The following is a 25,950-nucleotide window of genomic DNA, read 5'->3' as shown; positions in this document are numbered from 1 at the left end:
ACTCCCCTCTGAGCAGGGAGCCTGACTTAGGGCTCCATCCCATGATCCCGGGATCATGACCTGAGCCAAAGACAGATGCTTAACTGAATGAGCCACCCAGGCGCCCTTCTGTCATTGATTTCTTGTTTGATTCCATTGTAGTTCTAGAACAGCCTATATGATGTCATGTTTTGAGAATGTGTTGATGTTAATTTTATGACCTAGGAAATGAGAAATATTACTATATGCTCCACAGACACTTGAAAATAATATATATTCTTTTGTTGTTGAGTAGATATTCTATAAATGTCATTTAGATCCTGTAGGTTGATGGTCTTGTTGGGTTTTTCTATATCCTACTGGTTTGCTGGTCTAGTTTGTCCATCAGTTGTTGAGAGAAGAATGGACATCTCTGTAATTGTGTGTATGTCTATTTCTCCTTTCAGTTGTGTCAAGTTTATTTCACATATATTTTAAGCTCTGTTCCTTGTTTAAGCACATTTATGATTGCTTTGTGTTCTTGGTAGATTAACATTTTTATCCTTATATAATATGTGTATCTTTATCTCTGGTAATTTTCTTTTTTTGAAGTATATTTTATCTGATAAGTATAGCCACTCCTACTTTCATCTTTTTATGATATTTACAGATATACTTATTTTCATTCTTTTATTTTTAACTTCCTTATGTCATTATTTTAGTCAATATGTTAATATGTTGGAGACAGCACTTAATTTGGGATACATATATATATATAAATATATATATTTAAAAGATTTTATTTATCTACCTTAGGGAAAGAGAGAGAGAGACAGAGACAGAGAGCATAAGCAGGGGGAAGATCAGAGACAGAGGGAAAGGGAAAGGGAAACAATCTCCAGCCGACTCTACACTGAGCACAGAGCCCATTGCAGGGCTCCATCCCATGACTGAGATCATGACCTGATCCAAAACTAAGTCTCACACTCAACCAACTGAGCCACCCAGGTGCCTCTTAATCGGCTTAAATTTTAAATTCATGATTCTAATCTCTGACTTTTAATTGGTGTGTTTAGGTCATTTTATATTTACTATAATTATTGTTATATTTGGGATTACACTTGCCATTTTATCTTTTGGTTTTTGTTTGTTTTTTCTTCTTTTTGTTTTGTTTCTTTTTTTTTTCCCCCTGCATTTCTGTTGGTTACTGGAACTAGTTTTAGAATTCCATTTTGACTTGTCTGTAGTGTTTTTATGTTTATCTCTTTGGATAGCATTTAAAAATAAATTTTCTAGATATTGAGTTAAGTATGCATATCATAGTTTAGCAATTTAAGTGAAGTATACACTTGTTTATGTTCTTTTGCCCTCTCTTGGTCGTAATTATCTTTAACATTTCTCCTATGTATTACTTGGAATCACATGAGATGATGATATAATTTTTGCTTTAACTGTTAAATGTAATTTAGAAAATTCAAGAGGAGAATGAAACCAACTACAATAAGGAAAACCTTTATTTTTGCTTTGCATATACTTTCTTACTTCTTGGTGTTCCAATTTTTAAAAAATCATTTGCCTCTAGTTTATGGAACCTCTTCTAGCTATTCTTTTTTTTTAGTATTTCTTTTTTAAATAATAAATTTATTTTTTATTGGTGTTCAATTTACCAACATACAGAATAACACCCAGTGCTCATCTGGTGAAGTGCCCCCCTCAGTGCCCGTCACCCATTCACCCCCACCCCCCCCATTCTCCTCCCCTTCCACCACCCCTAGTTTGTTTCCCAGAGTTAGGAGTCTTTATGTTCTATCTCTCTTTTTGATATTTCCTACCCATTTCTTCTCCCTTCCCTTCTATTCCCTTTCACTATTATTTATATTCTAGCCATTCTTTAAGGGAAGGATGCTAACAACAGATTCCGTCACTTGTCTTTATCTGAAAATGTTGTGATTTCCCCTTCATTTGTAAAGAATATTTTCCCTGACTATCAGATTATGGGTGACAGTTCTTTTCTTTTAGCACTTGAGAAATGCTACTCCATTTCCTTCTAACTTTCATGGTTTCTGATGAGAGATTCATGATTTAAAAACAAAATTTAATATGTATGTTAGATATCATTTCTCTCTCTTTCTCTTTCAGGGTTGGCTCTACCTAATAAATTTATTAAAGTTAAAGACTAATTGTCTATACAGCTTTATAATTAAAGATTTTCAAACCCTCATAATCTAAACATAAGTCAAACCTATAAAGTTCCTTCCTAAATCTATATTGTTACTAAAATTCCAAAAGTTAAATAATAAATCACAGGTTAAACAGTCAATTTAAGCAAATGTAATGACAATTGGAGGGTATGGCTGGCGCCTTTTATAATGTATGCAACTAAGATTTTATAGCAGGAGTGGCATTTCTTTGTCTTAAAACTATCTTTTAAAGTATGGTATAATACAGAAAAAATATAGCTTAATAAGAGAAATATGGAATAAATCTTGATAATAAAGGAAGAAAATCAGAATGATTAAAGAGAGACAATTATATCCAGCTCAACTGTGCAGAGAAAGTCACCTGGCATACTGCACACTTCTAGTCATTTGTTCCAAACTTAATGATAAAAGATATTGACCCTACAATTAAATAGGTACAATTCAATATTTTTTTGTCTGAGTTTTCGGAAGTTCTGGTGGTATGACTATGCACTATATTAGAAAGAATCTTAATTACTGCATCCACACTTCAGGGACTTCCTTGCTATAAGTGTTTTTTTTTTTTTTTTGGTGTTTTTAACTTATCATAAACAAACTTATTGTCAGGAGGGAAAAAAGAACACTATTTTCCAATCCTATATATGATTGGGAGTTTTAGGTAAAGAACCAAAGTCTGCCAAAGAGGATAGGAATCTCCATAAGCATTAAAGCTTCAATGTTATAGAAGCCCAGTGTTTTCAACCTGTACACTGAGTTTTAGATGACTTATACTATAGTCCAGAATTGTTCACTTTTAACAGGACTCGTGACCTAACTCACTAATTATCTATCTTCTTAGTCACCTGCCTTAGTCATCAATGTTGTCATTGTAGTTTCAACCAAGTATTATTATTTTGTTGTTTTATTTTTACAGAAATATTAAATGCTGTCCAATAGAAGTACCAGCTCTATTTGGAAATCTTTATTAGAGAAGAACAAACAATAAGAGACTTGTTGACTACCTACCCCAGGTTTCTCCAGTAATACTTAAACCTCTTAGTGAAGAATGGCTTTTTATGGTATATCTGGCCTAAAAAGATGGAGATGGACTGTCCTCTGACCATCCTGGTTATCAAATCAAGGGCCTAAGGGACAGTGGATATAAGGGAAGTTAATTATGCTTACATCTGTCCATACCAAGATGAGCCATCAACTCTCACCCTTTATAGGCACACTCAATAATGTAGAGTATCAAAGGGAGTTCCCATGAGAATTAACCCAACAATTAATCTGCCTTACTTGCCTGTCATTGGTCAGGCCCTACAGGCAATTATAAATGTAATAGAATTACTAAGATGTAGGAACTTCCCATTGACTCAGATTAGTAAGAAAATATGTACATTAGAAAGCAATAAATTCTTTTATTTTTTATTTTTATTTTTTTTTATTTTTATTTTTTTTAAATTTATTTTTATTGGTGTTCAATTTACTAACATACAGAATAACCCCCAGTGCCGGTCACCCATTCACTCCCACCCCCCGCCCTTCTTCCCTTCTACCACCCCTAGTTCGTTTCCCGGAGTTAGCAGTCTTTACGTTCTGTCTCCCTTTCTGATATTTCCCACACATTTCTTCTCCCTTCCCTTATATTCCCTTTCACTATTATTTATATTCCCCAAACGAATGAGAACATATAATGTTTGTCCTTCTCCGACTGACTTACTTCACTCAGCATAATACCCTCCAGTTCCATCCACGTTGAAGCAAATGGTGGGTATTTGTCATTTCTAATAGCTGAGTAATATTCCATTGTATACATAAACCACATCTTCTTTATCCATTCATCTTTCGTTGGACACCGAGGCTCCTTCCACAGTTTGGCTATCGTGGCCATTGCTGCTATAAACATCGGGGTGCAGGTGTCCCGGCGTTTCATTGCATTTGTATCTTTGGGGTAAATCCCCAACAGTGCAATTGCTGGGTCGTAAGGCAGGTATATTTTTAACTCTTTGAGGAACCTCCACACAGTTTTCCAGAGTGGCTGCACAGTTCACATTCCCACCAACAGTGTAAGAGGGTTCCCTTTTCTCTGCATCCTCTCCAACATTTGTTGTTTCCTGCCTTGTTAATTTTCCCCATTCTCACCGGTGTGAGGTGGTATCTCATTGTGGTTTTGATTTGTATTTCCCTGATGGCAAGTGATGCAGAGCATTTTCTCATGTGCATGTTGGCCATGTCTACGTCTTCCTCTGTGAGATTTCTCTTCATGTCTTTTGCCCATTTCATGATTGGATTGTTTGTTTCTTTGGTGTTGAGTTTAAGAAGTTCTTTATAGATCTTGGAAACTAGCCCTTTATCTGATATGTCATTTGCAAATATCTTCTCCCATTCTGTAGGTTGTCTTTTAGTTTTGTTGACTGTATCCTTTGCTGTGCAAAAGCTTCTTATCTTGATGAAGTCCCAATAGTTCATTTTTGCTTTTGTTTCTTTTGCCTTCGTGGATGTATCTTGCAAGAAGTTACTGTGGCCGAGTTCAAAAAGGGTGTTGCCTGTGTTCTTCTCTAGGATTTTGATGGAATCTTGTCTCACATTTAGATCTTTCATCCATTTTGAGTTTATCTTTGTGTATGGTGAAAGAGAGTGGTCTAGTTTCATTCTTCTGCATGTGGATGTCCAATTTTCCCAGCACCATTTATTGAAGAGACTGTCTTTCTTCCAATGGATAGTCTTTCCTCCTTTATCGAATATTAGTTGACCATAAAGTTCAGGGTCCACTTCTGGATTCTCTATTCTGTTCCACTGATCTATGTGTCTGTTTTTGTGCCAGTACCACACTGTCTTGATGACCACAGCTTTGTAGTACAACCTGAAATCTGGCATTGTGATGCCCCCAGATATGGTTTTCTTTTTTAAAATTCCCCTGGCTATTCGGGGTCTTTTCTGATTCCACACAAATCTTAAAATAATTTGTTCTAACTCTCTGAAGAAAGTCCATGGTATTTTGATAGGGATTGCATTAAACGTGTATATTGCCCTGGGTAACAAAAGCATAAGATACCTAGGAATAAACCTAACCAAAGATGTAAAGGATCTATACCCTCAAAACTATAGAACACTTCTGAAAGAAATTGAGGAAGACACAAAGAGATGGAAAAATATTCCATGCTCGTGGATTGGCAGAATTAATATTTTTTATTTTTTTTATTGGAGTTCATATATAGCATAACACCCAGTGCCTCCCTCAGTGCCCGTCACCCAGTAACCCCCACCCCCCGCCCACCTTCCTTTCCACTACCCCTTGTTTTTTTCCCAGAGTTAGGAGTCTCTCATGTTCTGTCTTCCTTTCTGATATTTCCCACTCATTTTTTTCTCCTTTCCCCTTTATTCCCTTTCACTATTTTTTATATTCCTCAAATGAATGAGACCATATAATGTTTGTCCTTCTCTGATTGACTTATTTCACTCAGCATAATACCCTCCAGTTCCATCCACGTCGAAGCAAATGGTGGGTATTTGTCATTTCTAATGGCTGAGTAATATTCCATTGTATACATAGACCACATCTTCTTTATCCCTTCATCTTTCAATGGACACCAAGGCTCATTCCATAGTTTGGCTGCTGTGGACATTGCTGCTATAAACATAGGGGTGCAGGTGTCCCGGCATTTCACTGCATCTGTATCTTTGGGGTAAATCCCCAGCAGTGCAATTGCTGGGTCATAGGGCAGATCTATTTTTCACTCTTTGAGGAACTTCCACATAGTTTTCCAGAGTGGCTGCACCAGTTCACATTCCCACCAGCGGTTCAAGAGGGTTCCCCTTTCTCCACATCCTCTCCAAAATTTGTTGTTTCCTGCCTTGTTAATTTTCCCCATTCTCACTGGTGTGAGGTGGTATCTCATTGTGGTTTTGATTTGTATTTCCTTGATGGCAAGGGATGCGGAGCATTTTCTCATGTGCTTGTTGGCCATGTCTATGTCTTCCCCTGTGAGATTTCTGTTCATGTCTTTTGCCCATTTCATGATTGGATTGTTTCTTTTAAAGCAATACATTCTAATCGGTGTTGCAAAATTGTTTTTGTGACAGCAATAAGCTTAAACTAAACCACTTTCTGCTCTTTTTAGGGTAGGCTAGCTAACACTCAAAAATTACCCACATAAGTTTTTAGCTTACATTCTACTTAAGCATTACTAGAGCACATAGTATAATAGACAAAAACCAGACAATGTCTACCCGGATCTAAACCTAAATGTGAAAGTGGGTCCACTCTTCATCACTTTTCCACTGAAATATGTTAAACAGTTTTAACACTTAGAGCCAGGGCTTCCAGAAGGGTCGTAAATCAGTCTGTACTGATGAGCTAGTTTTTGTTGAAGTAGCTAAGTTGGGGGACACTAGTCAGTCTTGGGGTGTCTCTAGAGTTTCTTGGTGGGGGAGCTCTTCCACACAGGAAGCTGATGAAATCTCTATCAACAGTTTTGAGCTTTATAACCTAGGCCAATGAATACATCCTTATTGCTATGCTGACCACCAATCTGATGTCAATGTCAAAATTTCACTGATGGGTATCCATGCTTCTTTGTAGAGGCTGGTGATGGCAGTGCAATCCAGAGAGAAAGTTCAGGCTGCTGATACACTTGGTCTTTGTAGAGCTGGGCCATGGCAGTGGCTGAGTTTCAGAAGAGATGCTACGTAGTCTGCTGCTGCTTGTGTTCTGGGTACATGGTGACCACCACCTCCTCTTGCATCATTTTGGATCCTGCTTGGAGAACCAGGGCTTGGGCCTCTTTTTCTGGATAAGGGCCTCACCCTCCTTGTGTTCTTCCATCCCCTGTGCTCCAGCAACCCCTCTTCTTCCTGTTTCTGATGATCTACATCGTCACCATGGTGGGCAACCTTGGCTTGATCATCCTCATCGGTCTCAATTCTCACCTCCACATCCCCATGTACTATTTCCTCTTCAATCTATCCTTCATTGATCTCTGTTACTCTTCTGTTTTCACCCCCAAGATGCTGATGAACTTTGTATCAAAGGACAATATCATCTCCTATGTTGGGTGCATGACTCAACTGTTCTTCTTTCTCTTTTTTGTCATCTCAGAATGCTACATGTTGACCTCGATGGCCTATGACCGCTACGTGGCCATCTGTAATCCATTGCTGTATAAGGTCACCATGTCCCATCAGGTCTGTTCCTTGCTAACTGTTGCTGCATATATGATGGGATTTGCCGGAGCCTCTGCCCACACGGGGTGCATGCTTAGACTAACGTTCTGCAATGTCAATATCATCAACCATTACCTGTGTGACATCCTTCCTCTCCTCCAACTCTCTTGCATCAGCACCTATATCAGTGAGATAGTAGTTCTGATAGTCATGGGAATTAATATCACAGTACCCAGTTTTACCATTCTGATTTCTTATGTCTTCATTCTCACTAACATTTTTCACATCAAAACTGCTCAAGGAAGGTCAAAAGCCTTCAGTACCTGTAGCTTTCACATCATTGCTCTTTGCCTTTTTTCTTGGATCAGCAGCATTCATGTATCTTAAATATTCTTCTTCTGGATCTATGGACCTGGGAAAAATTTCTTCAGTGTTTTATACTAATGTGATACCCATGCTCAATCCCCTGATCTACAGTTTGTGGAACAAGGATATCAAAGTTACACTGCAGAAAACCTTGCTTAAAATCCAGAGTAGAAACATGTTTTCATTAGAAGTTATAATGTAAAGAAATTCAAGTTTAAAAAATTTTTATTATTGTTTTTCAAGAAGGTGTTTTGAGCATTACCAATATTGTTTCTGTGGATTGTGTCATGTGTGGTTTAATAGACTTAATCATTTTCCTTATAGCTACCTTGTTTCATTTTTTGCTTCCATATTTCTGTACCTGATACCAGTTTACTAACTAACTAACTAACTAATACCAGTAACTAAGTAACTAATAACATGTGTATGAAAAGAATAAATATATTGACTCTTTTCTTTTCTTTTTTTTTTTTTTTTTTTTTTTTGCCCTTACTGTTTCTGTCTCTAGGCTATTTCTAATCTGGACAAATATGGTAAGCTTCATAAGTCACAGGAAGTTGAAATCACAGCTTGCTCCCCTAAACACAAAAGTGCCAAATACTATAGAAACATTCTTATTCTCCATATTGTTACAAACTGTGTATATAGCTTAAAGTGTAATCAAATCCCTCTGATGTTTGCATTTTGTTCTATTTTCTTTTTTTCTATTTTCTTGTCAACTTTTCTTTTTGTTATTCTCTTCTTTCTTGTTCCCCTTGAAAATGGTAAAATCTATACTACATACCACATGCTTTTGAGAATTTCAATCAGTCCAGTTCATTTAATATTGAATTGAATACATATGACTCCACCTTTTATTGCCAACAATCTTATTAGCATAGTATGATTAAGGGAATAATATATATCTCAGGATCCAAATATGGGGGGATGACTGATGTATTATAAGGCTTGTCTTCATTACTATCTAAAATAACATCAAATATTTTGAAAAAGAGCATAAAATTCTCACTGTAGTCTGTTATTTATCACTTAAAAGAAAATACCACATATTGGGAGAAACAGACATTGTTTTACTTATTTAATGAAGTTTTCCATGAAAAAAGGGTATATATTAATGATAATAAACTTTATTTCTAACAACATTTTGAGCTTATTTACACCTATGTCTTAGTCCATTTGGCTGTTATAGCAATATCACAGACTTGGTGGCTTATAAACAGAAATTTATTTCTCACAGTTCTGAAAGCCATTAAGTCCAAGATCGAGGTGCCTGGTGGAATAGGTAAGGGCACTCTTGTAGTTTGCAGACCTCTCATTATGTCCTCACATGGTGAAAGGACTAGTGATCTCCATGTAGCTTCTTTTATAAGGCACAAACCACACTCATGAGAATTCCATTGTCGTGACCTACGCATCTCCCAAAGGTCCCACATTCTAATATATTTGGGGGTTAGGATTTCAATATTTGACCATAGCACTTTGTCTCATGAATAAGATAATAAGCATTTAAAGTAGATTCTGTTTCCCATAATGTTCCTATTTCTCAATGTTTTCTCATTTGTATATTTAGAATGTCAGATATTGGGAGGACAAGAATTAGATTATCTTGCTTGAATAACAATGTTTATTGCTAAAATAATAATTAATAAAATATAATAAAGTAATAAATAAATCAGAAAGAACTTTGGGGTATAAGTTGCTTCTGGGAGTGGATTGTGGCAATCATAGAGAGGTATTGCTCAGCTCTTTGTTGACTGATAGTCCAAAGCTGATACTCCTTTGGATTCACCATCGTGTTCAGGTAGAGTCCACGCTCACTCTGAGATGTTTGTCCCCAGGTAGTAGCTTAGCATGATGAGTCATACAGGAGCTGGCCATTATCTATATAACACAGGTGTCTTCTGATAGGCAATCTTTTCATAGGGACTTCTTGTCATCCTAAATAGAGAGTTTTTAGGACTGCACTATAGTCCGAGATTTTCCTACTGTGTCCTTCCTTTCTCTCTTCTTTCTTAGGTGTCAGAGTTTCAACTCAGTCTGAAGGCCTTTATCACTGGCTCCCTCTCTCTCTGATTTTATCCTTCACAACTCTTTCACAATAAATGTCTTGCAGGTGTAATTATTTCTTGGCATCTGCTTCTTGTGGAACTCTACATGACACAGAAAATTTACACTTCACACTAACTGATTTTAACACTTAAGTATATCCTCTGATAATGCAGATAGATTGGTTTTGTTATAAAGATAGATAAGTCATGGTACAGTATAGAAGGTTCAGAAAGAGACCCTTACTTATATAGTCAATTGATTTTTGACCAGGCAACAAAGTAAATTCATAGGGATAGGAAACTTTTTAAAGCAATCATGCTGAAAATGCTGTTCTTGAGAAAAACCATCTCCATATCACACCATATACAATGATTAGTTTTAAATGGATCACACTGCACACATGAAGTTTAAACATAAATCTTCTAGAAGAAAACATAAAAAAGTATGTTGGTGTAGACAGATTTCTAAAACATATTCTAGAAAGCACTAGTCTCAAAAGAAAAAAAACAAATATAAAATAAACTGCATTAAAATTAGAGCATCTGTTTACCAAAAAGATTCATAGGCAACCACAGATTTGAAGAATATTTCAAATACATTTATCTGATAAAGGTATTGTAACCATAATATATAACAAGTTAAAAACTGAAAGATGCCTTGACAATAAAATAATATTTCATAAATGGACAGATGATTTGAAAGACATATCCCCCCAAAAGGCATGCAAATGGCCGATAAGCCAATGGAAATGTGTTTAACCTTCTGCATCTCCTTAGATGTGTAGTCAGTAGCTGCACAACACTCTCTTGGCAGCTATACTGTCGTCCCTCGCTTCATTGCATGGGCTATGCCACTTGAGAGGTTTAAGCACTTGTTAGGCCTGCTCATTGGTCTTCTTCCATGTTGGGCCCCACCCTGGGTTGAGCCTCTACTTCAGAGGTCCAAGCACCATATGTGGGGCACCTTGAAACCCTCCATTCATCCAAGCACAGGCATATAGAGCTTCTCCTCTAGATGAGGAGATTCTAGAATCTGGTTATACTTCCTCTTTTCATGTGTTTTACCAGTTGTGAGAGCAGTAGCTATTTTCTGTAGTTAGTCTATATTTTTCAACTTTTTTCTCTCCCCCCCTTACAATATCTGTATAAACCAATTCTTTGTTTTAAATACACTCTATTGGTGTTCAATTTACTAACATACAGAATAACCCCCAGTGCCCGTCACCCATTCACTCCCACCCCCCGCCCTCCTCCCCTTCTACCACCCCTAGTTCGTTTCCCAGAGTTAGCAGTCTTTACGTTCTGTCTCCCTTTCTGATATTTCCCACACATTTCTTCTCCCTTCCCTTATATTCCCTTTCACTACTATTTATATTCCCCAAATGAATGAGAACATATAATGTTTGTCCTTCTCCGACTGACTTACTTCACTCAGCATAATACCCTCCAGTTCCATCCACGTTGAAGCAAAAAAAAAAAAAAAAAAAAAAAAGATATTAAGTAAATACACTCTATAGGAAGCACATATCATGCCATTTGTTTTTCTGATTATACCGTGTCTGATACAGGTAGTACATTTTATGTGATTTTTATAGGTGGATTTACTTACTTTAGGAGACATTATCTTGTCCAATCAACACATTCCAAACCTCAATGGCAGTGATTAGTCAATAGTAGACATTTGATTTGTCTTTTCTACCATAACTATTTTTTTAACCTTTCTTTTCTCCCTAGAGTTACTGAGTTGTTAAGATTAAGTCTAGGAATTTTGTTGGTTCTTTTTGCTACCTTGGGAGAACCTTTCTGAGATTAAAACTGTGTAGAACTAAGCAGAACAAAAAGTGGGAAGAGAGACACACACTTGAATGACTTGGTCCTGTACATCCATACAAGAAGCCATGTACATCCTCAATTTACTGATTTCATTTACCAGTTTTGTGGCATAGGCTGGCTTATTTAGTTAGATTCACTTTGAATTTCTGTCACTTAATTTGAAGGATTCTTTTTTTTTAAATTTTTTATTGGTGTTCAATTTACTAACATACAGAATAACCCCCAGTGCCCGTCACCCATTCACTCCCACCCCCCGCCCTCCTCCCCTTCTACCACCCCTAGTTCGTTTCCCAGAGTTAGCAGTCTTTACGTTCTGTCTCCCTTTCTGATATTTCCCACACATTTCTTCTCCCTTCCCTTATATTCCCTTTCACTATTATTTATATTCCCCAAATGAATGAGAACATATATTCTTAATGTAATCTACAAAATATTCCACATATACCACATAATTCTGCATAATGTAGTAGTAAAAGAAATTAATTCTGGATCCATAGATACTAAAATATGAATCTTGTTCTGGCAGTTGCTGTTTTGAACATGGAACAGTCAATTAATCCTTCCTGCCTAATTTAGAGGATGGGCATCAAGGAGGATATGAGGGAAGGTGGATAAAGAGTCTAGCACTGTGACTAGCTAACAATAACTAATAGTGGTATAAATCTATGTCCTTAGATTTCTCTCTAATTATACTGAGAAATCATAAGGTCAAGGCCTATACCTCATTCTGTGTGTGTTCAGTCTGTCTTGCAGTCTAAATGCTCAAAAATTGTTCATTAAATGAAATGAGCCAGGAAGACCTCTAAAATAAAGAGTGTCTATTTATGGAGTTTTAGCACTCATGTACCATCTACTTTGGGTAGAATAGAACTCTCAAGACCTAGAACATTAAATTCCAGGCTTCAGGTTCCTGTGGACTTAGTGTTCTCCTAGGTTTCATCCTAAAAGTACAGTGGAGGACTCTGGTTAAGGATGAAAGACTAATGTAAGCAAGTTGTCTCTATTTCTTTTTGAAATCACTAACATGACAGAAAAGGGATTAAAATGGCACCCATTCACCTGATTTATTATTATAATCATACAATAGTAGGAATTAGGAATAGAGAGCAAGAAGAGGATGTGCATGTCTGTACAATGATGGTACAGGTTGGAAAAGTTACAAATTCTCATCTTGGTAGTAGTTCAGGTTAGAAAATTATTAGAGTAATCTGAATTGGAGATGAAGAGAGAATATAGAAGCTGTGTAAGAGGGAAGGCCAAATCTTTCAAGGAGTTGGATTCTCTGGGATTTGGAGACTGGATGAAGATGGTAAGCAAGAAGTTTCTTGAATTTAGTTTGTAGATTAGTTGCCTGGATGATGGTGAAAATAATGTGGAAAATGATGACCTGGAGGAGGAGCAGTGGGAATCATCAGAAAATGCTGACTTTAGTTTTGGGCACTTTGGGCTTAAGGCATGTAAGTAGACATAATATAGAACTTTCTGAGGGGTATTTATGGAAGTCCATATACATGTAGATACAGATCTATATATGGATCTGCATTTCTCAATATAAGTGATTTTGCCACCAAAGGGACACATGCCAATGTCTAGAGAACATCTTGATTGTCACACCTGGTGGAGGGGGTTACTACTGGAATCTAATGGGTAGAGGCCAGGGATGCTTTCATCTTATGATACACAGGACAGCTTCACAATAAAGAATTATCTAGTCCAAAATGTCAGTAGTGCCAGGAATGAAGAACCTTGATATAATAACTATGGTTTGGGAACAGGGGAGGGGTATCAACACTTATCAGGCTCTTTTTTGTGTGTCAGTCTTTTTTCTGACACTTTATATGATTTAACTCATTTAATCCCCACAACAACCATATGGGATGATTGATCCTTTAAATTCATTTTATAGATATACATAGGTGTATCTAGATATAAAAATATACATACAAGGGCCAGAGAATTTATATTATGGTCTTCAGCCTCACAATTGAGGATTTTAAAGTCCAGATTTAAACTCAGTCTGACTTGGGTGTCCACTCCTACTCTCTTAACCACTTTGCAGAACATCCTTTTACAGAAGTGAAATCCCCATGCTTGGATAGTGCTAAAGGTATGATTTAATACTTTACTCATGCAGTCCCCAAGAGTTTAAGAAAGTGCTAGAAATGGCAAGTGACTATGCCCCAGACTTTCCTCTTAGCACTGTGTAGACTCCAGAAGATGATAAAGGAAATGATAAAGGGAGGCACTCATTCCTCTGCATTGGGGATTAGGAATTCCTATTGTAAAATGATAACCTGAGCAAAATATTGAGTCTCAAAGGATCCAATCCTAAACCTGTGACACAGAATATGAACACGAGCTCAATAATTTCTACCCTCAGTGGAACTCATTTAACTTGGAAGGAAATAATGAGGGAGAGAATAATTTTCTGTGCTTCTAATAAATTTTCTCAGAACTACAGGTCATGGAATAGATTTCCATTTGAGTCAACTGGTTGTTTTGGAGTTCATATAAGATTGTTTTTGGCCTTGCAAGTTAAGAGGACTTCTGGGCAATTCTCAAATAGAGATCATGGCCTGTTCTCCAGAATACCTCTTTTAGCAATGTCAAAGCCTGAGGGCTCTGCTGATGGATATTGCCTCCTTCCTAGTCAGAAACTTTGACCCCTCAGGATTGTAGAGTAGAAGGTCTAGCAGCAGTGAGGTCTCCAGGACAAGGAACATGAGACTCATGGAGCTACTGGAGAAGTTTGTGTTTTAGGTGCCCAAGGAGCACCCATAGGTACTGCTGTCTATGGTAGTGGGAAGCCAGGCAGGAAATCCTGAAGTTGCTTCAGAAAGATGACCAACATCTGTTTCCTCATTTCAGATACTCCTGACAATTTCCAGCTGATGTATCCTGTTAGTACCATTTAAACTAGTGCGGTTGCTCTAAGAATGTACAAGCCTTCTTCAAATTAGGGCTTCTTTGTTATTTTGAAGCATTTGAAATGAAAACATGAAATTGGCTCTAAATTGCTTTACCATTAAATCTCAATGAAAGAAAAAAGCTTTCATTATTTGAATGATTTCAATTGTAAATTTTGAATTAAAAAATGATTTCAGACTCTGTGTTACCTTTATGTTCATAATTTTTGAATTATGGTGATTGTAAAATAAATTATGGCTATAATTATTAAGAATTCCTGATCAGTAACTGTGTAATTCACAAAATATGATAGAAAAAAATGTGCCAATGTGCCCTGCACTTGCATTCTCTTGTTGATCCACCCTATTCAACACACCCTTGATAGAAGCCCATCCAAATCAGTGCCACAACCATGGAAGTATGGTACTGACCTGAGACAAATATCCTGACATGGAACAATACCACTCCAAATGACTCCTGCCTTGGAGAGAGGGCAAGATAAACACATCAGTTCAATTATGGCTCCAGCAGTAGGCTGGGGGCAGATATCTGACATGATGGTAGCCGTATCCACCAATGAAAGCTTCTTAAAGGAACCAAGAGAGTGCCTGCAGTTCCATGCAATCAGACTGCTGGCAAAGGCCAAGTCTACCCCATTCAAGCCCAGGGTGGCTCCAGATTGGCCCATGAACAATAGAAGGACTAAACCCTGCCCACAACAGGCAAGGAGAACCATTGCAGACAACTGGACCAAAGGCGAACATGCCTGATCCACAACAGTAGGGCAATAGACAGAGGAGGTAACACATAGCAGGTAATAGACAGGTAACACATAACAGGTAACATGAAGAGGAGACACTCTTGAAGTGCCAAGTTCTGGTGAATAGGGGACATTGCAGGACCTCTTATTCATAAGGTCACTACTTTCCAGAGCAGGAGACATAGCTGCCTAAAACATCGAAACAGACAGAGTTAGACAAAATAAATAGATAGAGAAATATGTCCCAAATGAAAGAACAGGACAAAATTTCAGCAAAAGAGCTAAATGAAATGGAGATAATAAGCCCGATACAGAATTTAAAAGAATGTTAATAAAAGTATTCACTAGACTTGAGAAAAGTATTCACTAGACTTGAGGAAAGAATGGAGAGTCTCAGTGAGTCCCTCAACAAAACAATAGGAAAAATAAAAAAGGAACCAGTCAGAGGTGAAGAATTCAACTGAAATTTAAAATAGACTAGAGGAAGCAGAAGAATGGATCTGTGACCTAGAAGACAGAATAATGAAAAGCAGTCAACCTGAACAGTGGAAAGAAAGATAACAAAAAGTGAGGATAGATTAAGGGAATTCAGTGACATTATTAATCATAATAGCATTTGTATTTTAGGGATTCCAGGAGGAGAAGAGAGAGAAAAGGGGGCAGAAAATTTATTTAAATAAATAATAGCTGAAAAATTCCTGAATCTAAGGAAGGGAACAAATCCAGATCCATGTGCCACACAAAACCCTCAAAAACCAACTCAAGATGGTCCACACCAAGATACATAGTAATTAAAATGGTAAAAAAAAAAAAAAAGCAATGATGAAGAGTATGTTAAAAGCAACAAGAGAAAAAAAAGAAAAACCAGTTGTATACAAGGAAAATCCCATAAGGAGATTAGGTGATTTTCCAGTAGAAACATTGAAGGCTAGAAGGGCATGGCATGACATATTCAAAGTATGGAAAGAAAACAACTTGCTATCAAGAATACTCTATCCAACAAGGCTTTTATTCAGAATAGAAAGAAAGATAAAGAGTTTCCCAGACAATAACAGTTAAAGGAATTCATGACCACTAAACCAGCCCTCCAAGAAATACAAAAGGGGACTCATTGAGTGTATGGGAAAGACCATAAGCAGGAGTAAGAAAAGTGGGAAGCACAAACATAGTAAAATAAACATATCTATAAAAATCAGTCAAGGGGTTCACAAGGTAAAAGGAGATCAAGCACGACACCATCTACCTAAAACATGGTGGGGGAGAGGAGTAAAAATTTAGTGCTTTTAGAATGGGTTCAAACTTAAACATCTGTTTATTCAATATAGACTGCTATATGCATAAGGTATTATATACAAACATGATAGTAACCACAAATCAAAACCCAGTAATGGATGAGCAAAAAATAAAAAGAAAGGAATCTAATTATACCACTAAAGAAATCCAGCAAATTGTGAGAAAAGACAGGAAGAGAAAGACTATAAAAACAGCCATAAAACAAGTAACAAAATGGCAGTAAGTTCATACCTGTCAATAATTACCTTGAATATAAATGGACTAAACGCTTCAATCAAAAGATGTAGGGTGACTGAATGGATAAAAACAAAACAAGACTTGTCTATATACTGCCTACAAAGGACTCATTTTGGACCTAAAGATGCATATAGATTGAAAGTAAAGGGATGGAGAAGCATTTATTATGCAAGTGCAAGTGAAAAGAAAGCAAAGGTAGCAATATTTATATCAAACAAAATAGACTTGAAAACAAAAACTGTAATAAGAGACACAGACAATACATAATAATAAAGGGAATAATCCAACAAAGAAGGTATAACAATTGTAAATATTTATGCAACCAACACGAGAGCACCCAAATAAACAAAGTAGCTACTAATAAAAAGGAAATAATTGATAGTGATACAATAATAATAAGGGACTTTAATACCCCACTTACATCAATGGATAAATAATCTAAACAGAAAATCAGTAAGGAAACAGCGGCTTCGAGTGATATATTGTATCATATGGATCTAACAGATATATTCAGAAATTGTGTCTGAAAAGAGTGGAGTAAATATTCTTCTCAAGTGCACATGGAACATTCTCCAGAATCGATCATACATTAGGACACAAAACAAGTGTCAACAAATTCAAAAGAATTGAAGTCATACCATGCATCTTTTCTGACCAAAACACTATGAAAATAGAAATCAACTTGAAGAAAAAATTTGGAAAGACCACAAATACATGGAAGTTAAATAACATGCTACTAAAGATGAGACAACCAAGACCTCAAAGAGGAAATTGGAAATACATAGCGACAAATGAAAATAAATACACGATGGTGTAAAACCTTTGGGATGCAGCAAAGCTTTTCTACGAGTGGAGTTTATAGCAATACAGGTCTACCTAATCTTATACCTAAAGGAGCTAGAAAAAGAAGAACAAACAAAATCCCAAATCAGTAAAGAAGGAGGTATAAAGATTAAAGCTGAAATAGATGAAATAGAAACTAAAAAATCATAATGGAACAGATCAATGAAACCATGGGCTGATTCTTTGAAAAGATCAACAAAATTGATAAACCTTTAGCCAGACTCCTAGGAGAGAGGGAGGGAGGGAGGGAGGGAGAGAGAGAGAGAGAGAGAGAGAGAGAGAGAGAGAGAGAAGAAAGAGAAAGAGAGAGAGAGAACTCAAAATCAGAAATAAAAGAGGAGAAATAACAACCAACACCACAGAAATACAAAAGAGTACAAGTGAATATTATGAAAAGTTATATGCCAACAAATTGGACAAACTAGAAGAAATGGAAAAAATTCTGGGAAATGTATAACCTCTTAAAACAGAAGCAGGAAGAATAGAAAATATGAACAGATGGATTACCAGCAATGAAATAGAATCAATAATCAAAAAACTCCCAAAAAACAAAAGTCCAGGACCAGATGGCTTCACAGGCAGATTCTACCAAATATTTATTTATTTATTTTTTATTTTTTTTTTAATTTTATTTATTTATGATAGTCACAGAGAGAGAGAGAGAGAGAGGCAGAGACACAGGCAGAGGGAGAAGCAGGCTCCATGCACCGGGAGCCTGACGTGGGATTCGATCCCGGGTCTCCAGGATCACGCCCTGGGCCAAAGGCAGGCGCCAAACCACTGCGCCACCCAGGGATCCCAGATTCTACCAAATATTTAAAGAAGAATCAATACCTATTCTTCCTCAAGCTCTTCCAAAAAATAGAAGATACACTTCCAAACTCATCCTACAAGGCCAGCATTACACTCATCCCTAAGCCAGGTAAAGACATTACAAAAAAAGAGAACTATAGGTCAATATCACTGATGAACATAGAAACAGAAATCCTCAACAAAATATTAGCCAACTGAATCCAACAATACATTAAAAAATCATTCACCACAATCAAGTGGGATTTATTCCTGGGATAACTGGGATGCAAGGTGGTTCAATATTCACAAAACATCTAACATGATATATCCCATCAATAAGAGAAAGGATAAAAACCCATATCCTCATTTCAATATGCTGAAAAAGCATTTGACAGAGTACAGCATCCATTCATAATAAACAGCCTCAATAAAGTAACAGCTGACATCAGCTAGTATATTATAAACAATAGTGAAAAACTGAGAGCTTTTCCTCCTAAATCAGGAATAAGACAAAGATGTCCACTCTTGCCACTTTCATTCCACATAGTACTGGGAGTCCTAGCAATTGCAATCAAACAAGAAAAAGGAATACAGAGCATCCAAATTGGTAAAGCAGAAGTAAAACTTTTACTATTTGTAGATGACATGATACTATATATAGAAAACCCTAAAGATTCCACCAAAAAACTACTAGACTGATAAATGTAAGGTTGCAAGCTACAAAATCAATATGCATAATCCGTTGAGTTTCTATACATTAATAATGAAGTAGCAGAAAGAGAAATTAAACAAACAATCCCATACATGATTGCACCATAAATAATAAAATACCTAGGAATAAACTTCACCAAGAAGATAAAAGACTTGTTCTCTGAGAACTATAAAACATGACTGAAATTGAAGATGACAAAAAACAATTGCAAACATATTTCATGCTCATGGATTGGGAGAACAAATACTGTTAAAATTTCTATACTACCCAAAGAAGTCTACAGATTTAATGTAATTTCTATCAAAATATCAACAGCATTTTTCACAAAACTAGAAAAATTAATACTAAAATTTGTGTGGGACCAAAAAGACCCCAAATAGTTAAAACAATCTTGAAGAAAGGGAGACAGAACGTAAAGACTGCTAACTCTGGGAAACGAACTAGGGGTGGTAGAAGGGGGGAGGGCGGGGGGTGGGAGTGAATGGGTGACGGGCACTGGGGGTTATTCTGTATGTTAGTAAATTGAACACCAATAAAAAATAAATTAAAAAAAAAGAAAAACAAAGCCGTAGGTATCACAATACTAGATTTCAAGTTATACTACAGATCTGTAGTAATCAAGACAGTATGATACTAGCATAAGAATAGAAATATAGATCAGTATAAGAGAGTAGAGTCTCCAGAAATAGATCTATAATTATATGATCAATTAGTCTTAGACCAAGGATGCAAGAATATACAACAGAAAAATACAGTTTCTTCAACAAGTGGTATTGGGAAAACTGGACAGCTACAGAAAAAAAAGAAATTTTCTTAACAGCCTACACAAAAATGTACATAAAATGGATTAAAGACCTTAATGCGAGGCCTGAAACAATAAAAATTCTAGAAGAGCACAAGGAATAATTTCTCTGATATTGGCCAAAACAACATCTTTCTAGTTATGTCTCTTTGAAGCAAGGGAAACAAAAGAAAAATAAACTATTGGGATTACATCAAAATAAAAAACTGCACAGCAAAGGAAACAGCAAACAAAAAGACAACCCACTGAATACTGAACAGAAGAAGACATTTACAAATGATATATCCAACAAGGGGTAAATATAAAAAAAAAAGAGGTAAGTATCCAAAATGTATAAAGAACGTATATAATTCAACACACAAAAAGTAATTCAATTTAGAAATGGGCAGAAGACATGAGTAGACAGTTCTCCAGGAGAAGACATACAGATGGCCCACAGACACATGAACATTTGCTCAACATCACTCACTTAGGGATCCCTGGGTGGCACAGCCTTTTGGCGCCTGCCTTTGGCCCAGGGCGTGATCCTGGAGACCCGGGATCAAATCCCACATCAGGCTCCCGGTGCATGGAGCCTGCTTCTCTCTCTGCCTGTGTCTCTGCCTCTCTCTCTCTCTCTCTGTGACTATCATAAAAAATAAATAAATAAATATTTAAAAAAATCACTCACTGTGAGGTGAGGAATATCATCTCACAACTGTCAGAATGGCTAAAATCAACAACATAGGACACCGAACTTTCATGCACTGTTTGTGGGAATGCAAACTAGTGCAGTCACTGGTGAATACAGTATTGAGGTCCCTCAAGAAGTTAAAAATCGAGTTACTTATGATACAGTAATTCCACTACTGGATATTTACCCAAAGAATCGAAAACACTAATTTAAAAGTTACATGAACCCACATTATTTATAAAAGCTAAAATATGAAAGCAACCTAAGTGTCCATTGATGGATGAATGAAGAGATGGTATGTAAATTCAATAGAATAGTAGCCATAAAAAAAGAATGAAATCTTGCCATTTGCCACAACAGTGATGTATTTAGAGAGTATAATGCTAAGTGGAATAAATCAGCCAGAGAAAGACAAATTACCATATTCACTCATATGTGGATTTTAAGAAACAGAACAAAACAAAGAAAAAAAATCAGTCATTAAAAAAAAAAATCAGGGAACCCTGGGTGGCGCAGCGGTTTAACGCCTGCCTTTGGCCCAGGGCGCGATCCTGGAGACCCGGGATCGAGTCCCACGCGGGCTCCCAGTGCATGGAGCCTGCTTCTCCCTCTGCCTGTGTCTCTGCCTCTCTCTCCCTCTCTCTCTCTCTGTGTGACTATCATAAATTAAAAAAAAAAAATCAGACGCTTAAATAGAGAACAAGCTGATGGTTGCCAGAGGGAAGGTGGATGGAAGGATGGGTGAAATAAATGAAGGTGATTAAGAGCACACTTATTGTGATGAACACTTTGTAATGTATAGAATTGTTGAATCACTACTCTTGAAACTAATAAAACTGTACCTTAATTATACTGGAATAAAGAAATAAGAAATTAAAAAATCTTTATTAGAGAGAAAGGCATTAACCTTTCTTTATAGAAGTAATCCAGGAGAGACAACAACTGAATTGAATTATTGGAATCTTTGAAATATTTCATGTAGAGAAATATAGAAGCCTGTAGGCAGATCCTATGGAAATTTTTCATTTAGAATATGGAAAGAAAGAACAAACCTATGCAATAGATGAAGATGGTAGAAAGAAAGGAATTTATTTTTGCTTTTGCCTTGAGGGCTGTACAATCCTGAGAGTGGAGTGTAAACTTGATTAGATACTGAGTCCCTAAGGGACTAAATAGAGATTGTGGTCCTGGGTGTAAAAGCAATCAATCCCCTTGTTTCCCTTTTACATATAGAATCTATTCCTCGGGGAAGAGACTGAGCAAACTTCTACCCTGTTTTTATAACCAAGTGCACTTTATCATTCAACTCACATTCAATCTTCCGTGTCTTTTATCAAGTAGCAAATGTGATAATAAAGACTATTTTTCTCTGGTGCTTGAGAGAACTCAAAGTTATAATCTTTCAAATCATAATGATTTGAAGTCCAGCAATATTTGAAATTAGGTTTGGGCTAAATCTTTTTAGAATTAAAGAAACCAAAGCCTCAGAGCCTGAAATTGCCCTTCGAGGACCACGGGGATAAATACTAAAGATAAGGAAGTACTGATGTTTTCTGGTCTAAGGAGGGTGAGTGTCTCAATTCTGTTTATATCGATGTCCTTATTTTGAGATGGAAGTCTAAAAATCTAAGATAAGCCCCTTTCTTTCCCATTTTGTGTAGTCCTGAGACTCAAGTGAAATGGGGAGGAGGATATGCTTCAGGGAAATTAGAGAATGTTTGGAGATCAGGGGGTACAGTGGATGCAGTATCTCAGTAAGTTCCCTTTCCATAGATGGAGCTCTCAATCTTCTGGATTTATGATTTTTTATCTGTGACATTGGAGAGTAACTCAATATCCCCTAGACTCTGGTCCCTTGGTGTTGGATTAGGAACAATATTCATGGTTTCCAATCCACCAAGTCTAATCTGGCTAATTAGAGACCAGCTTTAGGTTGTTAGGGTCTCTACCTCCAATTTTTCTGGTAAGATGGTTCCAGTGAATAAAGAAATAGTGCGATCAGGGAAGCATGATTCTATCCTGGGTCATGCTTCTTCTTACTGACCCTTGGCCTTCCAGCAGTGACATTTACATATGACAGCCCTGGCTTTCCCTCTGCTGTTAAGTCTGTGATGTCCTTTGCTATATTTACCTTATTAAGACTCTAGTAAGAGAAAGTTCCCTCACTTAGTCTTATGCTAATGGAAAAGGTAGATTCGATGGGTCCTGGTTGGGCTAGTCTCAGACATTCCCAGTGTACACACTCTCCTGCAAGATAAGCTGTTTCAAGAAGAGCAAGTTTTTCTGTAATGCAACCATTTTCTCCTGTGTTCACAGATCTCCTCAGAGAAGAATGCCTCCTGGAAATGCTTCTCTTGTGACTGAATTCATTCTGGTGGGGCTCACAGACTTACCATATCTCCAGCTCCCCCTGTTCTGCCTGTTTCTACTCATGTATGTGGTCACTGTGCTGGGAAACTTATGCTTGGTCACTCTTATCAGGCTGAATTCTCACCTCCACACCCCCATGTACTTTTTCCTCTTCAATTTGTCCTTCATAGACCTCTGTTATTCTTCTGTGTTTACACCCAAAATGTTGATTAACTTCACATCCAAGAAGAATATTATCTCCTACATGGGGTGCATGACCCAGCTTTACTTTTTCTGTTTTTTTGTTGTTTCTGAATGCTATGTGCTGACATCCATGGCCTATGATCGCTATGTGGCCATCTGTAACCCACTTTTGTATAATGTTGCCATGTCCCCTAATGTGTGTTCCCTCCTTATGCTTGGTTCATATTTGATGGCATTCTCAGGTGCCATGGCCCACACAGGATGCATGCTGAGACTGATCTTCTGTGATGCAAACACCATCAACCATTATTTGTGTGACATTCTCCCTTTGCTCCAGCTCTCCTGCACCAGCACGTATGTGAATGAGCTGGTGGTTTTCATTGTGGTGGGCATCAACATCATTGTGCCCAGTGTCACCGTCTTTGTGTCTTATGGTTTCATCCTCTCCAGCATCCTGCGCATAAGCTCCACTGAGGGCAGGTCCAAGGCATTCAGTGCCTGTAGTTCCCACATAATTGCTGTTTCTCTCTTCTTTGGGTCAGGTGCATTTATGTATCTTAAACCATCATCCACTGAGTCTATGGATGAGGGAAAAATCTCTTCTGTCTTTTATACCAATGTGGTTCCCATGATGAACCCTTTAATCTATAGCTTGAGGAACAAAGATGTTAAAATTGCTTTGCAAAAAACCCTCAATAGAAGAACGTTTTGATCAGAATCAGTGTCTCTGTGCAGGAAGTTACAGGGCAGGGAGATTCCATGTGTTTACTTACAATACTTTTACTGATAGTGCCTTATCCTATTATTTTCTCACTGTGGTAAAGGAAATTTGATTTAAATTGGTTCCAATTTTTTTAGGGTTGGTCTGCTTCCTTTCATCATCATTTTTGCAACTTTTGTTCCTTTCCCTTATTTTCCAATTTAAGAATAACAGTAAAGAAGAAATTCATCTCTATTTTTATTGTCATTAATGGATTTTTTTTCTCCTGGAAAAAGATGAATGATTCTGCAAAGATCATAAAATAACACCAGTATGACTTTGTGCCTTGTGGGGTTTCTTAACTGTCATCTGTAATGTGCTGTTGGAAACATGAATCAGATAATCTGTCTGTACTCTTTTTTTTTTCCTTTCTACTGTGGAATGTGACTTCTTCAAATGTCAGTGTTTCACAATTCTAACAGATTCCATGACAGCTATCAATTTTACTCCACTTTGCAGATGTAAACCCTATACATTAAAATTCTTTAGTAAAGATTTCATATTTACCTCTTTTCACTTAAAGTCACACATCTATATATTTTTTTTTATTTTTTTTATTGGTGTTCAATTTACTAACATACAGAATAACCCCCAGTGCCCGTCACCCATTCACTCCCACCCCCCGCCCTCCTCCCCTTCCAACACCCCTAGTTCGTTTCCCAGAGTTAGGAGTCTTTACGTTCTGTCTCCCTTTCTGATATTTCCCTCACACCAGTGAGAATGGGGAAAATTAACAAGGCAGGAAACAACAAATGTTGGAGAGGATGTGGAGAAAAGGGAACCCTCACACATCTATATATTGACATTAATGTTAACTTCAAGTCACACAGCTTTTCATGAAGAATTCTAGAATAAGCTACTAGCTACCTGATTTCAAGCCAACTACTCTTTTTAAGCATACTTTCTTTTTTTTTTTAAAAAGGATTTATTTATTTTAGAGAGAGAAAGAGAGAGCACACATGTGCATGAGTGGGAGGAGGGGCAGAGGGAGAGAATCTTCAAGTAGACTCTCCGCTGAGCCCAGAGCCCAATGTTGAGTTGCATCTCATGATATCATGACCTGAGCTGAAACCAAGAGTCCGATGTTTAACTGACAGAGCCACCTAGGTGCCCCATTTCTAGTATACTTTCTAATTAATTTTATTTCTATTTTAGTAAACATGAAATATGAGAAAATGTTTCCATTTTGAATGCTGACTTTTTTTGTAAGAAAAAAGGAATGTGAAATATTTTCAGGGTCTTGTAATTCAAAGAACCAGATACAGGAGAAAAATCTTCCCAGGAGCATGCCATTGGTGTATAACCCAAAGAGATATATGGCCAATAAATAAAAGCTCCATCAGTAACGAATGGACAATGGGATTTTTAGAAACTGTATTTCATTCTGAATTTGTAACCTGTTCCATAGAATAGTGTCATTATCCTTCACTGTCCATAAAGTTTTCATTAAAAGTTATAATACACAATGACCATATATTAATAGTGGTCTTGGGAATGAATATCAATACTACGGCCACATTTGTGGGGAACCAGGTAAAGTGAGGACAGCATATTAAGGAGATAAAATAATGGATGGTGATCAAAATTCAATTTGGGAAGAAGGAATAGAAAGTAAAATGAAAAAAAATGAAAAAGAAAGAAAAAAATGAAAAAAAGAAAAAAGAAAAGAAAAGAAAGTAAAATGATGGGAAAATAAAGCTTTCTGTAACTTACTTTTGGGAAGGCTCTAGAATATTATGTGGATGATAGAATTTCTCTGGATAGAGTAAAAGCTGAAGTTATTTGATTTTAAAAAGTTAAACTCATAGCAGTGATGGAACTAGAAACAATAACATCACTCTTGTTTTTGTGGCTTCCATATGCTACTCCCGTATGGATTTTCAAGTGCAAAAGCTGGAAGAACAATGGCAATTTGAAAGAACTATTTGATGAATAAATGAAATTGTGATGATGTCTTTTCTATAATGGGATGTGGATTGTTTTTCTTTTGAGAGAATGGGCAAAACAATGATTATTCAAAAATCCTTAATATGATGTGTGAAGTGATAATTTAAACAAGTTCTAAGA

General features: G+C 36.8%; 1 protein-coding gene, 1 long non-coding RNA gene and 2 pseudogenes across 2 annotated transcripts; 3 read left to right on the top strand and 1 right to left on the bottom strand.

Moving 5' to 3' along the window:
- Window positions 1–206: 206 nt before the first annotated feature.
- Window positions 207–14,587, top strand: LOC140631160 (uncharacterized). Its single transcript, XR_012028802.1, has 4 exons — window positions 207–403; window positions 8,179–8,203; window positions 13,611–13,658; window positions 14,420–14,587. It is a non-coding gene; the product is annotated as an uncharacterized lncRNA (long non-coding RNA).
- LOC140624327 (HUWE1-associated protein modifying stress responses 1 pseudogene) lies at window positions 6,450–6,966 on the bottom strand (annotated as a pseudogene).
- LOC140624323 (olfactory receptor 8B3-like) lies at window positions 6,969–8,065 on the top strand (annotated as a pseudogene).
- An 8,312-nt stretch (window positions 14,588–22,899) lies between the features above and the next one.
- LOC140625510 (olfactory receptor 8B8-like) lies at window positions 22,900–23,835 on the top strand. The gene has a single exon (XM_072812826.1). The coding sequence runs from the start codon at window positions 22,903–22,905 to the stop codon at window positions 23,833–23,835; it is 933 nt and encodes a 310-aa protein (XP_072668927.1). The 5' UTR covers window positions 22,900–22,902.
- The last annotated feature ends 2,115 nt before the right edge of the window (window positions 23,836–25,950 follow it).

This window comes from Canis lupus, chromosome 3 (genome assembly GCF_048164855.1).
Source record: "Canis lupus baileyi chromosome 3, mCanLup2.hap1, whole genome shotgun sequence".
Lineage (NCBI taxonomy): Eukaryota > Metazoa > Chordata > Mammalia > Carnivora > Canidae > Canis > Canis lupus.
The sequence above is the reverse complement of the archived record's forward strand: the minus strand, read 5'-3'. Positions and strand labels throughout refer to the sequence as shown.